At 36.8% G+C, this 15,256-nt stretch overlaps 2 protein-coding genes across 2 annotated transcripts; one reads left to right on the top strand and one right to left on the bottom strand.

Moving 5' to 3' along the window:
* Nucleotides 1–1,216: 1,216 nt before the first annotated feature.
* Nucleotides 1,217–2,710, bottom strand: LOC130236650 (uncharacterized). Its single transcript, XM_056467397.1, has 4 exons — nt 2,667–2,710; nt 2,199–2,537; nt 1,847–2,125; nt 1,217–1,726 (listed from the first exon to the last, which is right to left on the bottom strand). Exons 1-4 carry the CDS (start codon nt 2,686–2,688, stop codon nt 1,644–1,646), a joined length of 723 nt encoding a protein of 240 aa, XP_056323372.1. The 5' UTR covers nt 2,689–2,710; the 3' UTR covers nt 1,217–1,643.
* A 5,146-nt stretch (nt 2,711–7,856) lies between these two features.
* Nucleotides 7,857–8,935, top strand: si:ch211-222e20.4 (uncharacterized). Its single transcript, XM_056467524.1, has 4 exons — nt 7,857–7,938; nt 8,195–8,524; nt 8,603–8,866; nt 8,928–8,935. Exons 1-4 carry the CDS (start codon nt 7,875–7,877, stop codon nt 8,933–8,935), a joined length of 666 nt encoding a protein of 221 aa, XP_056323499.1. The 5' UTR covers nt 7,857–7,874.
* Nucleotides 8,936–15,256: the final 6,321 nt, after the last annotated feature.

Here is a 15,256-nt window from a genome sequence, read left to right on the forward strand (position 1 = left end):
ATTTCAACCACACAGTGGGGGAGGCTGTAAAATTGAAGTAGGTTATGGCATCAAAGGCTACCACCAGTAGTCATGCAATGGTAGTACATGTAAAAAAGGTTTACAACAAATTACTTTTGACCTCTACAGCACACGGTTTTCAGCTGCACATTTTCTCATAGTTATGGGAAGCTAATTCTTTATTTACATTAATAAAATACAGGCCGTGCTGTTTTTGTATGTTTGGTGTGTTGAGGCTATAGCTAACCCACAACCTTTACACTGGTGTACTCTTAAGGTGACATTTATTTCCATACTGAAAGCAGCAGCCGAGCGTTGCATCAGAATAACTACCAAAGGGTTTGAAAATGAAAGTCAATGACTTAGTGCAAACCAGTCACTCGGCTTATGTACATTTAAATAGGTTAAACGTGTATGTATATGTGGTATATTATAACCCTTACCATTTTGTTGGGAGCGCAATGGCTGATATTTAAATGAATGGCTTGTATTTAAATGTTTCTGTCATGTCATGTCGTGTTTGGTGCAAAGAGCTAAATGAATTCTTGTCACGTAGCTTGTAGCTAAGACATAGTGTAATGTGCTAATGTGTTCTTACTACAATCAGGATGATGTAAGTGCTTTAATTTGGTTGTGTGTTTTAGAACCTCACCAACAAGTCCAATGCAACAGTCAGTATATATTGATAAGCATTTCAGTCACAGGAAACGTGAGCGGAAATACATTTTGATAGGGGTCTGGGTGCTGACCTGGTGCAGTGGCAAGCTGAGCTGCATGCAATGCTTTTAATGAGCACACCTAACCCCACCCCTAACCCTACCCTTCACATGCATTGTGTCTGAGTCATAATCAAAGCTGTATCCAGATACTATTGGAGTTTTCAAAAATAAAACCTTTTAATTTCAGCATTTCCCATGTGGGAACAACAATCTGTGTTTGCTCTGTATTTCTTAGAATACATCTCAAATAAAACAGCATCATGAAGCATATGACAAAACAAGAGGAGATCCGATGAGATCTGTTTAACAGAATATGGTGGTTTGTTGTGCGTCCTTCTTTTAAAATCACAGTGCTTAACCTAATAACACCATTCACTTTACCACTGTCATGTGCATATTGCAAAAGTCTATAGACACGAGTGCAACAGTCAATGATATCCCACAAAAATATACATTTGTCTTTTTGTTTGACATAATTTTAATCAATTTGCAGCCTATTGACTTTAAAAAGAATCATAACATCACAAAGCATATATGAACTTTTTTATATTCTCATTTACACAAATACAGTACAGTATACTCTGAGAAATAAAGGTACGAGAGCTGTCACTGGGGTGTAACCTATTCTAGAGGTAAACGTGTGCCTAATGGGTTCTTACTGATACCACAAAGGTATATATTATACCAAACAATTTCACAAGGTACTCTTTTGTACAAGTGATGTATGAATATGGACAGTGACACTCTCATATCTTTATATAGGCAAGTAATTAAATAGTTTTTGATCTCTGAGGAACTGAAGAAAGTTTTTACATTCTTAGAAGTGAGAAACAGCAATAGACTGTTACAAAAGCATGCTAGTTTAAGAATGAAAATAAATATAGACGGATTAGGGCAGAGTGCACACTTGAGACTTACCAGTGTTTACACAACTATAGTGACCAAAATTACAGTCAACACCGCAGAGATGACAAATGCCACTGCTACAGTCCCCATTAAATCCCAACCTAGAAGACAGAAATATTACAGAGGCCTATAATGAACCACCATATACTAAAACGGCATTATATCATACGATACATGTTTTTAAAAAGAAAATAAATATGCATAAAATCTTATAAACTTACCCTCTTTTTCATAGCAGGCAGAGCTTGATAAATTAGCGATGAGTGGTTTGTTTAAGGACGAGTGGTTTACCCAGCAGGAGTAGACTGTGTTGTTGATTTGGGGTGGCAGTATAAGGTATGATTTATGGCTAAATGATTTGTTTGAGTACGAGTTGTTGATGAATTCTCCATCTCTGATCCACAGCAGTTCAAGTGAATCACGATGAAATCCCACAGAGCACAGAATCATAGGAGATCCGTCAGGCATCTTCTCACAGAACAGAGACAAGACCGGACGCACTGAAAATAGTGAAAGTGTTCAAAAACAGTTATACAAGAAATTAACATTTCTGATGGAAACTTAATTATTTACCAATAACTTGGACTTGTGTTATTCCCAGATTCACATGTGGTGGTGGTATAGTCCTCATCACAGTACAGGTGTATGTGTTTTTATCCTGAAAATTTAAGAGCTCAAATGAGATTTCCTCAGTCTCTGGAATCCAGTTAAACTTGACGTGATCTCTGCAGTTCTGTTGTTTCCATAAACTCCCATTAAAGCGAAGTGAACAGAGAGTATAATTTAATGTCTGAATATTTACTGCCATCAAATCTGTGTTATCTGTTCTGCTGGAGTTGCAGTTGATTCTTGCCGACTGTCCATGATTGACAAATAAAGTTGTAGTGTGAATCTTTGCCGCATTGGCAAAATCTGAAAAGCAATGAGCAGCAGCAACTTGAATCTGTTACAAATTGTGAATTACACATTTAAATGATTGATCATAATTCATAATATGCATTATTCATAAATGCATCATAGATTTTGAACATTTAACATTACCATTAGCTGAAGACAGGAGCATCCAACCGCAACAGATTAAAAATAAATACTGCCAAAAATAAAGATCAATTAAACACAAAGAAAAAGACAAAGAACAATGTTGAATGTTGGTTTTGTAAAGAAATGTAATAATTCAGAATTAATAAACAAGCTTCCAAGTTGAATTATATTTCTGTTTATATGTATTTTGTAGTTCTCAATATTGTTTTTCACTATACAAAAATGGTTTCATTTCTTAACCTTTCCTACATTATTAAGTTAACTAAAAAATAAACAATATTTCTGAATATTTGCTCACTTTTATACAAATAAATGATCTAATATTGTTTCTGTTCACATTAATAAAGTATATTGATCATTTATTTTTCATTAAAGCATTAAATACAGTTAAAAAACAAGACTTATTGTATTGTACTAAGTTCTTAAATATCTTAAAAGTTACAAGAGACACACTCACCATTCCTCTTTCAAGTGAAAGCGCTGTGCATGTCCTGCTTTGTCTTATGCTATGAAACTGAATGAAGTCGAGGTGCTCATTTCCTCTTTAACTAAAGTAAAATGTAGGAGTTGCAGACAATATAAATCACTAACAATTCTGTATTCATTTAGTAAAATATTAATAGAAATATTCCAATGATGACAGATTGTGCTGCAGTCAGTGGTTGTACAATTTAAACTAAATTAAAAAGAAAAATAAATTCCACAATAAATTTTTGCTATTTTAACCCCAAAAAGAGTCACAAGTAGAGGAATGTTTATTGTATTAAATCAGTTTATTCAACTGGGACTTCTAATCTAGAGTAATGCTGTATATATTGACTAAAATGCCATGTCTGTTTGTTTTCACACATCACACATGCACAAACTTCCTGACCAACTTCTGTTAATGTCAACATTCAACAACATTTAAGTCAGTTCAACAATCATATCTTAGTTGAACCAATAATTGTTCAAACAACTTATTTTTACCAGTCCAGCTAACTAACAAGTACTCATTAGGCCAACATTTCATTAGTTGGATTTTGTTTACAGTGTAGATTAAGAAATTTACTTACAGATCTCATATGCACTAACCAGAAAGTTTATAATACTCTAAACACACAAACAAATAATTTTGTGTGACCTGACAATTGAATATTGAGTCAACAAATTATAATAATTAGCCAATAATTTTAGCTCATGGTCTGAAGTTAAAATTAAAAATATATATATTCACCAAACATTGTTCAGCCAATTCATCAAACAGAAGTGAAACATTTGTGTTTGGTCAACAAACCTTGCAGCAAAAAAATGGGTGTGCACAAGCATGTGAGAGCCGTTGGTTAGAGCAGATTGGTGGCAGAGATCAGACGAAAAATCATATTCAGATGGATTTTCCTTTAATAAAGTTATGGTGTGTAGTGAATTATGTATTTATTAAATCATGTTTAAGTTTAACCAAGTGGAAGTCTCAGTACAAACAACATAAAAACAAACAGCATGGGCATTACATTAGCCTGCCGCCTCCAACATAATGTTGGACACAGGAACGTTAGCTTGCGTTACTCTAGCTATATTTGGCAGAAAAACTGAATTCACACCCGTAATAGCGACATCTAACCTACTGTTTTCTCTGGGTACTTTAAGTTGCTACATTCCTTCATTCATTCATTTTCCTTCGACTTAGTCTCTTTATTCATCAGGGGTCGCCACAGTGGAATAAACCGCCAACTTATCCAGCATATGTTTTACACAGCGAATGCTTTTTCAGCCGCAGCCCAGTACTGGGAAACACCCATACACACTCATTCACACACACTGACAATTTAGTTTATTCAGTTCACACTGCATATCTTTGGACTGTGGGGGAAACCAGAGCACCCGGAAGAGAACACACAGGGAGAACATGCAAACTCCACACAGAAACACCAACTGACCCAGCCGGGACTAAAACCTTCTTGCTGTGAGGCAACAGTGCTAACCACTGAGCCACTGTTGCCCCTAAGTTACTACATATTGCCCCTAAGTTACTACATATTGTCATTACATTATTTTATGACGGAAGAAACACGAATTTGCTATAACATGTTTCTCTTATTCTTCTTTCAGTGTAAGGTGAAGCCAAAATTGCTGAAGAAAATTATATTAATGGAATGGAGACATTTGTATATGTATTTGATATATGTAGACTTAGTATTGACATATTTTTAACATACAGGACTATGGAAAAAGCACACAAATACAGCAGAGATGGGAATCCATGAACCAGTAAGCAGCGGCACATGATGAACATTAAGAGAGCTCTCAACTGTGCTGAATGTCTGCTGTCCCAGAAGAGGAGATGGTGCTTGACAATTTAGGAGACTTTATCATAGCATTTTATGTGCTTTTGGATTATTGTATGTACTCAATCGGGAATACAACAACTTTCTAAACATGTTCACATGGTAAATATTTGAAGTAGATGCAGCTTCACATGCTTGAAGTTCCCACTGAAGATTTTTTTCTGTTTTTCTTGAGATTTGTGTTAGTTTTGATAGTTCCTGTTCTGGAAAACTCTGTGTCAACTTGGTAAAGGGATTCATTGTTTTTGATGGTGTTTTTGACGGTTTTAATATTTAAATTTATTTGATGTATAATATTAATGAACTAATTTAACCATCCGAGTTCATTTTACCATTTGTAGAATGGTCACATTCAGTTTATTTGTTATTTTGAAGTATTTTACAATAGCATCTGTTTAATAAGAACAGATAAAAAAGTGGCCTTGTTTAATGAATCATTATTTTGTATATTTTATTTTGCATTTTCTTTTGGGACAATGGGGAATAAACAATTCAATAAAAATGCTTTAGCAATGTAAAATTACCAATTTACATTTTTTAAATTGGGTGGAACCAAAAAAAGCATGCTGGAAAAGTCCATCTAATAGCCCAATGACCAAACTAACAGCATGGTCGAAGGTTAAATGCATGTTAGCCTTTTCTAGCGCTTCTGAAAAGAATTTTGTTATTTATTAGAATTTATTTATATTAAATTTTTAGCTCAGAATTTAATCTGACGCCAATTTTAAGTGATTGTAAAATTTAGACTGTATTTCTAATTGTAAGAACGGATCACATTCATCATTTATGACTTAATTTAGAGTTTTGATTTATATCCGATTCCTTACTCTTAAGTTATACGTTCATTAGAGACCAAATGCTGCTCAGAGTTTCACGATCCGGGTTTGCATGTCTTCTCACGGACAGTATGTCGACACTCTGATGTTAGTCAGAGGATGCAGGATTAACTAATATTCAAATAGACTGGTTGCAAACTACTCACTCATCCTAAAAGAATAATCAACTTAGCCAAGCCCATGCAACTTGCTAAAATCAGCTATTAGATGATTAAAAGATCTCCATGCTGTCGAGCCAAAATGGCTCCGTACAGTCAAATGTGTCTTTAAAATCCATCTAATCATGTCGCATCATAAAGGTAGCGCAGACTCCACTTAGTCTACTGGATATAAAAAGAATTCAGAATGAATCAAAACTTAACATTTTATTTATCAGGTAAAATTGTATTAAGCCAATTACATAATAAAATGATCAGAAAGCCAATTCAGAGATGATATTGTAAAAATACAACATCCATTACTCAAAGATAAATCAAAGAGTTAGAGATGCATTCCTGACCAGAGAAGTATGTTGCAGCATAAGTCTCAGAGATGCTGCAACGAGGTGTCTTGGCTACAAGATCCCCCTGACATTTGTCCACATTTCCTTTAAATACTCAACTGAGAACAAACAGCCATAAATTAAAGATAATTGAAGTGTCACCGAGACCCTTGCTTGGTGAATTTGAGGAGTTAACCATCTCTAAGGAGGGGGAGCATCTGACAAAAATCTTATCAAAGCCAAAAACCAAATCAACATATACAAGTGAAATATTACAATGAAATTAAGACAATTTTACCAATCACACAGAGACATTTAAAATGATACCAAACATGAATATAAGGCTATCAGATGCACCATATTAAAACCTTGGACATTTAATGTGAAATGTGCTCTGAACTTCGGTCAAGAAGAAGGGTGAACTTTCTCGCATTACCCCCTGGTGTGGTGTAGCTCTGTTTTTCCAGCCCATGTTTGCATTGTCAACAGTGATTTGAATAGAACAGTTGAACAGCTGGTTTCCTGATCTTCTTCTCACATCAGAAAGGCTATTGTTGTATTGCATATCAATTCTTATGGTCTTGTCTCATGAAATTCCATAACAGTTCTTAAGATCTGATATTCTGGAGTCTTACAATGCAACAACTATTTAAATATTCAATTGGGCCAATACCATGATTGGGCAGACTTGATAGTTTTTCAACTGGCTGCTTTTTTTATCAGCCATTTCATCTTTGCTATCAAACGTATAACAACAAATGCACTGTCAGAAAGTTGACTTGACAGAAAAATGTTTTATTCACAGAAATGTTTGTAAACACAGTACTCTGTCAATGAATCTTTAACGTTTTGATCAATGAAAGAAGGATTTTTCTTTAGTTTATCTTCTCTGATGATTTAAATTAGGGGAGCCCAGACTTTTTGTATGTAGGGCCAAAAAGCAAAAGTCATTGAGAGCCGTGGGCTGAAAGTAAATATACCAAACTTTATTACATTAAAGTTGCCCTAGACAATCTCTAGCTTTTTTTTCATATTAAAAAATAAATAGAAAATATTACTTTAAATCGTAATAAATAATGCAGTATATTTTTTACAATGATAACTTATTACAATAAAACCAAAGCAATCACATGTATAACAGTGAAATCAATGCTGAATACACTAGTCAAGCAGAATCTGTTTTTGCTTTCATTTGCTCACTGATGTTTCAGATTGTCTTCTATCAGTATGTACATTTAAGAAAAAATCTGATTCACTTAAAACATTTAATTGAAAGATTTAATTGCAGTTAGGGTTAGGGTTAGTGTTAGCTTAGCAACAAAACAAACAAACAAACAAACAAACAAACAAACAAAATGCTACATTAAATTAGAAATGACAGTCTAATTAACCATCCCCATCGTTGTACTTCTCTTCTCAGATGGGATGGTGGGCCATGGGCCAACTTTGACCTGCGGGCCCTATTTTGGGCATCTCTGATCTAGATTGTGGGTGGTCACATGGATAGGAAGTGACAGGAACATGAGCGTACGTGTGCAGAAGAGTCACAGACACTGAGCACATCAACATGGTTTTGAAACGGATTACAGACTATCTTTTGTTTTGGACTTTAATTCATCTTTCAAATACAGGTAAAATACTTCATTTATGTTTACTGTGCTCTTTTATTTAAAGCAAAGAAGCTTCGTGGGATGTCTATCATGATTCATAGTACATTACAAATAATAACTAATAATAAACAAAGTTCTCAGTGACAGGCTTAATTAACTGATTTTATGTCTGGTTGGTTTTCTGTGATGTATTTTACAAAATAAATGTGATGTATGTTTTGAATTGTCTAAATGGAACATTCTGGTGTTTATAACATTGAAATTTATCAATCCACAGATGCGGAGAAAGTTTTTAAAGCAGTGGAAGGAGCGACTGTCCATCTGCCCTGCCATTTACCTCCTAAAGACAGTCAACAAGTTACAGTAGACTGGAGCATAAATACAACCAGTGGCCATTCTATGTGTACATGGAACATTGATATGTCCAACTCTCTTGTATTTCCTTTAAAAAACTGCTTATCTAATTTAACATTAACCAGTGAGATTATTAAATTAGAGATAAAAAATGTTCAGCCTGGTGACTCTGGTATTTACAGCTGTAAAACAACTAGAGTAATTCCACCACCGTCAGTGGACGAAAGCTTATCTCTGATTCTCCAAGTTGCAGGTGATTTTGCTATTCATAAGTGATTCTAAACTGTCTGTTTGTTGTACATCATCTTACCTTGATAAATCTAATGTCCAGGTCTGTTCCTGAAGCGACTGAACAGCACTAATGACAGCTGTGTTCATCTGCTCTGCTCTCTGGACTCTGAGCTGGCCGACTTCACCTGGAGTCGAGGAGGTCAAATGTTACCACATGTGTCTACATTAAATTACAATAATAGTGAACTGCATCTGTGCAAACCTGACTGGAGTGAAGGAGACACAATCACCTGTCACGTCAGCTACTCAGGAACCCAAACCCAAAAAAGCATCAAATTCAGCAGCTCAGAATATGCTAACAGTGGTGAGTCAATTGAAGAATGTATACTGAATTACTTTAGTAGCAAAATTTCATTATTAATCAGGTCACTGAAATGGTTCAATTGATTTAGATGTAATTTGTTTATTAATAAAATCTGAATTATATAAATAAAAAAAGTATCAATTAAACATTCCATGAGGGTAACCCGTGGTCCATCTTTCCCAGGAGACCAGGATTTCCCAGCTGTTTTTGTGGCCTTGTTGAGCATCTTCATCAGTTTCATCTGAATATTGTTCTGCATTTTACAATGTAAGTTCTTCACAGATAACTTACTTTATTACTTAATTAGATTATAACCCTTACTATTTTGATGAAATGCATTGGCTTATATTCAAATGAATGGCTGGTGGGCCCATTTTAATTTTTCTGTCATGTCGTGTTGCGTTTGGTGCAGACAGCCAAATCACTGTCTAGAAGCTTGTCACGTTGCGTGAAGTTAAGACACTGAGTAATGTCCTAATTTGTTCTTACTACAATTAGGTTATTGTAAATACTGTAATTTGCTGTAATTTGTTTTTAGAAACCCACCCAGAAGTCCAATGCAACAGTCAGTTAATATTGATAAGCATTGCAGTCACAGCAAACGTGAGCGGAAATACATTTTGATAGGGGTCTGGGTGCTGACCTGGTGCAGTTGCAAGCTGAGCTGCATGCAATGCTTTTAATGAGCACACCTAACCCCACCCCTAACCCTACCCTTCACAGTGACGTCACAATCTCCATTGAGTGCATTGTGTCTGAGTCATAATCAAAGCTGTATTCAGATACTATTGGATTTTTCAAATCAAAACCTTTTGATTTCAGCATTTCTCATGTGGGAACAACAATCTGTGTTTGCTCTGTGTTTCTTAGAATACACCTCAAATAAAACAGCATCATGAAGCATATGACAAAAGAAGAGGAGATCCGATGAGATCTGTTTAACAGAATATGGTGGTTTGTTGTGCGTCCTTCTTTTAAAACCACAGTGCTTAACCTAATAACACCATTCACTTTACCACTGTCATGTGTATATAGCAAAAGTCTATAGACACGAGTGCAACAGTCAATGATATCCCACAAAAATATACATTTGTCTTTTTGTGTGACATAATTTTAATCAATTTGCAGCCTATTGACTTTAAAAAGAATCATAACATCACAAAGCATACATGAACTTTTTTATATTATCATTTACACAAATACAGTACAGTATACTCTGAGAAATAAAGGTACGAGAGCTGTCACTGGGGTGTAACCTATTCTAGAGGTAAACGTGTGCCTAAGGGGTTCATACTGATACCACAAAGGTATATAATTTACCAAACAACTTCACAAGGTACTCTTTTGTTCAAGTAATGTATGAATATGGACAGTGACACTCTCATATCTTTATATAGGCAAGTAATTAAATAGTTTTTGATCTCTGAGGAACTGAAGAAAGTTTTTACATTCTTAGAAGTGAGAAACAGCAATAGACTGTTACGAAAGCATGCTAGTTTAAGAATGAAAATAAATATAGACGGATTAGGGCAGAGTGCACACTTGAGACTTACCAATGTTTACACAACTATAGTGACCAAAATTACAGTCAACACCGCAGAGATGACAAATGCCACTGCTACAGTCCCCATTAAATCACAACCTAGAAGACAGAAATATTACAGAGGCCTATAATGAACCACCATATACTAAAATGGCATTATATCATACGATACATGTTTTTAAAAAGAAAATAAATATGCATAAAATCTTATAAACTTACCCTCTTTTTCATAGCAGGCAGAGCTTGATAAATTAGCGATGAGTGGTTTGTTTAAGGACGAGTGGTTTACCCAGCAGGAGTAGACTGTGTTGTTGATTTGTGGTGGCAGTATAAGGTATGATTTATGGCTATATGATTTGTTTGAGTACGAGTTGTTGATGAATTCTCCATCTCTGATCCACAGCAGTTCAAGTGAATCACGATGAAATCTCACAGAGCACAGAATCATAGGAGATCCGTCAGGCATCTTCTCACAGGACAGAGACAAGACGGGACGCACTGAAAATAGTAAAAGCGTTCAAAAACAGTTATACAAGAAATTAACATTTCAGATGGCAACGTAATTATTTACCAATAACTTGGACTTGTGTTATTCCCAGATTCACATGTGGTGGTGGTATAGTCCTCATCACAGTACAGGTGTATGTGTTTTTATCTTGAATTTGAAGATTTAAGAGCTCAAATGAGATTTCCTCAGTCTCTGGAGTCCAGTTAAACTTGACGTGATCTCCGCAGTTCTGTTGTTTCCATAAACTCCCATTAAAGCGAAGTGAACAGAGAGTATAATTTAATGACTGAATATTCACTGCCATCAGTTCTGTGTCATCTGTTCTGCTGGAGTTGCAGTTGATTCTTGCCGACTGTCCATGACTGACAAATAAAGTTGTAGTGTGAATCGTTGCCGCATTGGCAAAATCTGAAAAGCAAAGAGCAGCAGCAACTTGAATCTGTTACAAATTGTGAATTACACATTTAAATGATTGATCATATTTCATAATATGCATTATTCATAAATGCATCATAGATTTTGAACATTTAACATTACCATTAGCTGAAGACAGGAGCATCCAACCGCAACAGATAAAAAAGAAATACTGCCAAAAATAAAGATCAATTAAACACAAAGAAAAAGACAAAGAACAATGTTGAATGTTGGTTTTGTAAAGAAATGTAATAATTCTGAATTAATAAACAAGTTTCTTTAAGTTTATATGTATTTAGTTGTTCTATATATTGTTTTACACTGTACAATATGGTTTCATTTCTTAACCTTTTAAATATTTGCTTATACGTTTTTACAAATACATGATCTAATATTGTTTCTGTTCACAATAATGAAGTATGTTGATCATTTATTTTTTTATTAAAACATTAAATAATGTTAAATTTTAAATATCTTAAAAGTTACAAGAGACACACTCACCATTCCTCTTTCAAGTGAAAGTGCTGTGCATGTCCTGCTTTGTCTTATGCTATTAGAGCAGCTCTAGGACTCTCCGATCACTGCCTGGTTCATCTTATACCAACTTACAGGCAAAAACTTAAAACTACTAAGCCAGTATTAAGGACTGTCAAGAGATGGACCAACGACACAGAGCAGGTCTTACAAGCCTGTTTTGAATGCACTGACTGGGATGTTTTTGAAGCTGCAGCCACAGATCTGGACGAGCTCACAGAGACTGTAACATCATACATCAGTTTCTGTGAGGAGTTATGCATCCCTACCAGGACCTACTTGTCATTTAACAATGATAAACCATGGTTCACACCAAAACTCAGACAGCTTCGTCAGGCCAAAGAGGATGCTTACAGGAGTGGTGACAGGATCCTGTACAATCGGGCCAGGAACACATTGACAAAGGAGATTGGTGTGGCTAAGAAAAGCTATGCCAAAAAGCTGCAAAACCAGTTTTCAGCTAACGACCCTGCATCAGTGTGGAGAGGCTTAAAAGATTTCACTAATTACAAGACACCGTCCCCCAGTATCGACAGCAATAAACATATTGCAAACGAGCTGAATATGTTCTACTGTAGGTTTGACACCTATGACCAGACACCTCACACCCACCCGGACCATCTCCCTACACAGCCATCAACACCACATCAACACAGCCCGGACCATCGCCCTACACGGCCATCAATACCACATCAACACAGCCCGGACCATCGCCCTACACAGCCATCAACACCACATCAACACAGCCCGGACCATCGCCCTACACAGCCATCAACACCTCCAGCCATCTTCCTCTCCCCCCCTGCTCTTCAGATCAGTGAGGAAAATGTGCGTCAGATCTTCAGTAAACAGAAGAGAAGGAAAGCACCAGGGCCAGATGGTGTCTCACCAGCCTGTCTGAGAACCTGCGCTGACCAGCTGGCTCCCATTTTCTCCCATATCTTCAATAGATCACTGGAACAGCGCAAAGTTCCATCCTGCTTTAAGCGCTCCACCATCATCCCAATCCCAAAGAAGCCAAAGATCACAGGACTCAATGACTACAGACCTGTGGCCTTAACATCTGTGGCCATGAAGTCATTCGAAAGACTGGTGCTAGCATATCCGAAGGACATCACTGGACCCCTGCTGGACCCCCTGCAGTTCGCCTATAGAGCAAACCGGTCTGTGGATGATGCAGTCAACATGGGACTGCATTATACCCTACAACATCTGGACAAACCAGGGAACTACGCAAGGATTCTGTTTGTGGACTTCAGTTCTGCCTTTAACACCATCGTCCCATCACTGCTTGAGTACAAACTGGCCCAGCTCTCTGTTCCTAGCTCTGTCTGTCAATGGATCACCAGCTTTCTGACAGATAGACAGCAGCTAGTCAGAATGGGCAAAATCACATCCGACAGCCGCACCATCAGCACTGGTGCCCCCCAGGGATGTGTTCTTTCTCCACTGCTCTTCTCCCTGTACACCAACGACTGCACTGCAAAAGACCCCTCCATCAAACTCATTAAGTTTGCAGACGACACTACTGTTATCGGCCTCATCCAGAACGGTGACGAGTCTGCATACAGACAGGAGGTGGAGCGGCTGGCGTTATGGTGCAGATACAACAACCTGGAGCTGAACACGCTCAAAACAGTGGAGATGATAGTGGACTTCAGGAGAAACCCCCCTGCACTCCCCCCACTCACCATCATGAACAGCACTGTGGCTGCAGTAGAGTCATTCAGGTTCCTGGGCACCACCATCTCTCAGGATCTGAAGTGGGACACTCATATAGACTCTATTGTGAAGAAAGCCCAGCAGAGACTGTACTTCCTTCGTCAGCTGAGGAAGTTCAACCTGCCACAGGAGCTGCTCGTACAGTTCTACTCAGCTGTCATCCAATCCATCCTCTGCACTTCAATCACCGTCTGGTTCGGCTCAGCTGCCAAAACTGACCTCCGTAGACTACAGCGAATAGTCCGGACTGCTGAACGAATCACTGGCACTACCCTTCCTACACTTCAAGAACTGTACTCTTCCAGAGTGAGTAAAAGGGCTCGCAAAATCACTCTGGACGCCTCACACCCAGCACACTACCTGTTTGAACTGTTACCGTCTGGTCGGCGCTTCAGAGCACCGAGCACAAAAACAGCCAGACACAGGAAAAGTTTCTTTCCTCAGGCTGTCTACCTTATGAACAGTTAAATATTCCCCTACTGTGCAATAAATATGTGCAATACTTTCTCATACGCACTTGTACACAGCACCTTATATCAATATACAATGCAGTACTTTCTACATTCGCACTTGTACACAGCACCTTGTAACCTGTATATTTATAACAATCTGTACATACAACTCAACATCCAGGTTTCTTCACTAACCGCATCTGTTTAATGTTCATCATTTTTTTATTATTATTATTTTATTTTTTCAGATTATTTTGTGTTGTCACATGTCACTTTATGTACACTGGAAGCTTCTGTAGCCAAAACAAATTCCTTGTGTGTGTGAAGCACACTTGGCAATAAAACCGATTCTGATTCTGATTCTGATTCTGATTCTGATTAAACTGAATAAAGTGGAGATGCTCATTTCCTCTTTAACTAAAGTAAAAGGAGTTGCAGACAATGTAAATCATATAGAGTTCTGTATTCATTCAGAAAATTATTCATAGAAACATTCCAACAATGAATGATATAGACACATGTGCTGCAGTAGTTTGTACAAATTAAACAAAATGAAAAAGAAAAATCTCAAATCCATGACAGTTTTTTGCTATTTCAACCCCTAAAAGAGTTACAAGTAGAGGAATGCTTACTATGATAATTCAGTATATTCACGAGTATTTTTAACATGTTCACTATTGAAGTGGTCTTATTGATGTGCAATATATAGCCCCCCTTTGAATTTTTTTTCTCTTTAAAATATTTCCCAAACAATGTTTAACAGAGCAAGGAAATATTCACATTATGCCTGATAATATTTTTTTCTTCTTGAGAAAGTTTTTTTAATTTTCTATTTAGGCTCGAATAAAAGCAGTTTTTAAAATTTTAACACCATTTTAAGGACAAAATTATTAGCCCCTTTAAGCAATTTTTTTTCGATAGTCTACAGCAGTGTTTCCCAACCCTGTTCCTGGAGGCACACTAACAGTACATATTTTCGGTGTTTCTCTTATCTAACCCATTAACTTCAGGTTTTGGAGCCTCTTCTAATGTTCTGATGAGTTGATTCAGGGGTGTTTGATTAGGGAGAGGTTGAAAATGTGGACTGTTGGTGTGTCTTCAGGAACAGGGTTGGGAAACACTGGCCTACAGAACAAATCATCATTATACAATAACTTGCCTAATTACCCTAACTTGACTAGTTAACCCAATTAACCTAGTTAAGCCTTTAAATTTCA

The sequence above is a fragment of the Danio aesculapii genome, chromosome 10, assembly GCF_903798145.1.
Source record: "Danio aesculapii chromosome 10, fDanAes4.1, whole genome shotgun sequence".
Taxonomy (NCBI): domain Eukaryota; kingdom Metazoa; phylum Chordata; class Actinopteri; order Cypriniformes; family Danionidae; genus Danio; species Danio aesculapii.

Bases quoted from the DNA above. Each gene is read 5' to 3' on its own strand.
- LOC130236650 (XM_056467397.1), bottom strand. From the start codon at position 2,688: ATGCTCCTGTCTTCAGCTAATG. The intron at 2,538-2,666 runs GTAATGTTAAAT...ATTGCTTTTCAG, and splicing joins GCTCCTGTCTTCAGCTAATG to ATTTTGCCAATGCGGCAAAG. The intron at 1,727-1,846 runs GTAAGTTTATAA...TCTGTCTTCTAG, and splicing joins TGCCTGCTATGAAAAAGAGG to GTTGGGATTTAATGGGGACT.
- si:ch211-222e20.4 (XM_056467524.1), top strand. From the start codon at position 7,875: ATGGTTTTGAAACGGATTACAGACTATCTTTTGTTTTGGACTTTAATT. The intron at 7,939-8,194 runs GTAAAATACTTC...ATCAATCCACAG, and splicing joins AATTCATCTTTCAAATACAG to ATGCGGAGAAAGTTTTTAAA. The intron at 8,525-8,602 runs GTGATTTTGCTA...TCTAATGTCCAG, and splicing joins TCTGATTCTCCAAGTTGCAG to GTCTGTTCCTGAAGCGACTG.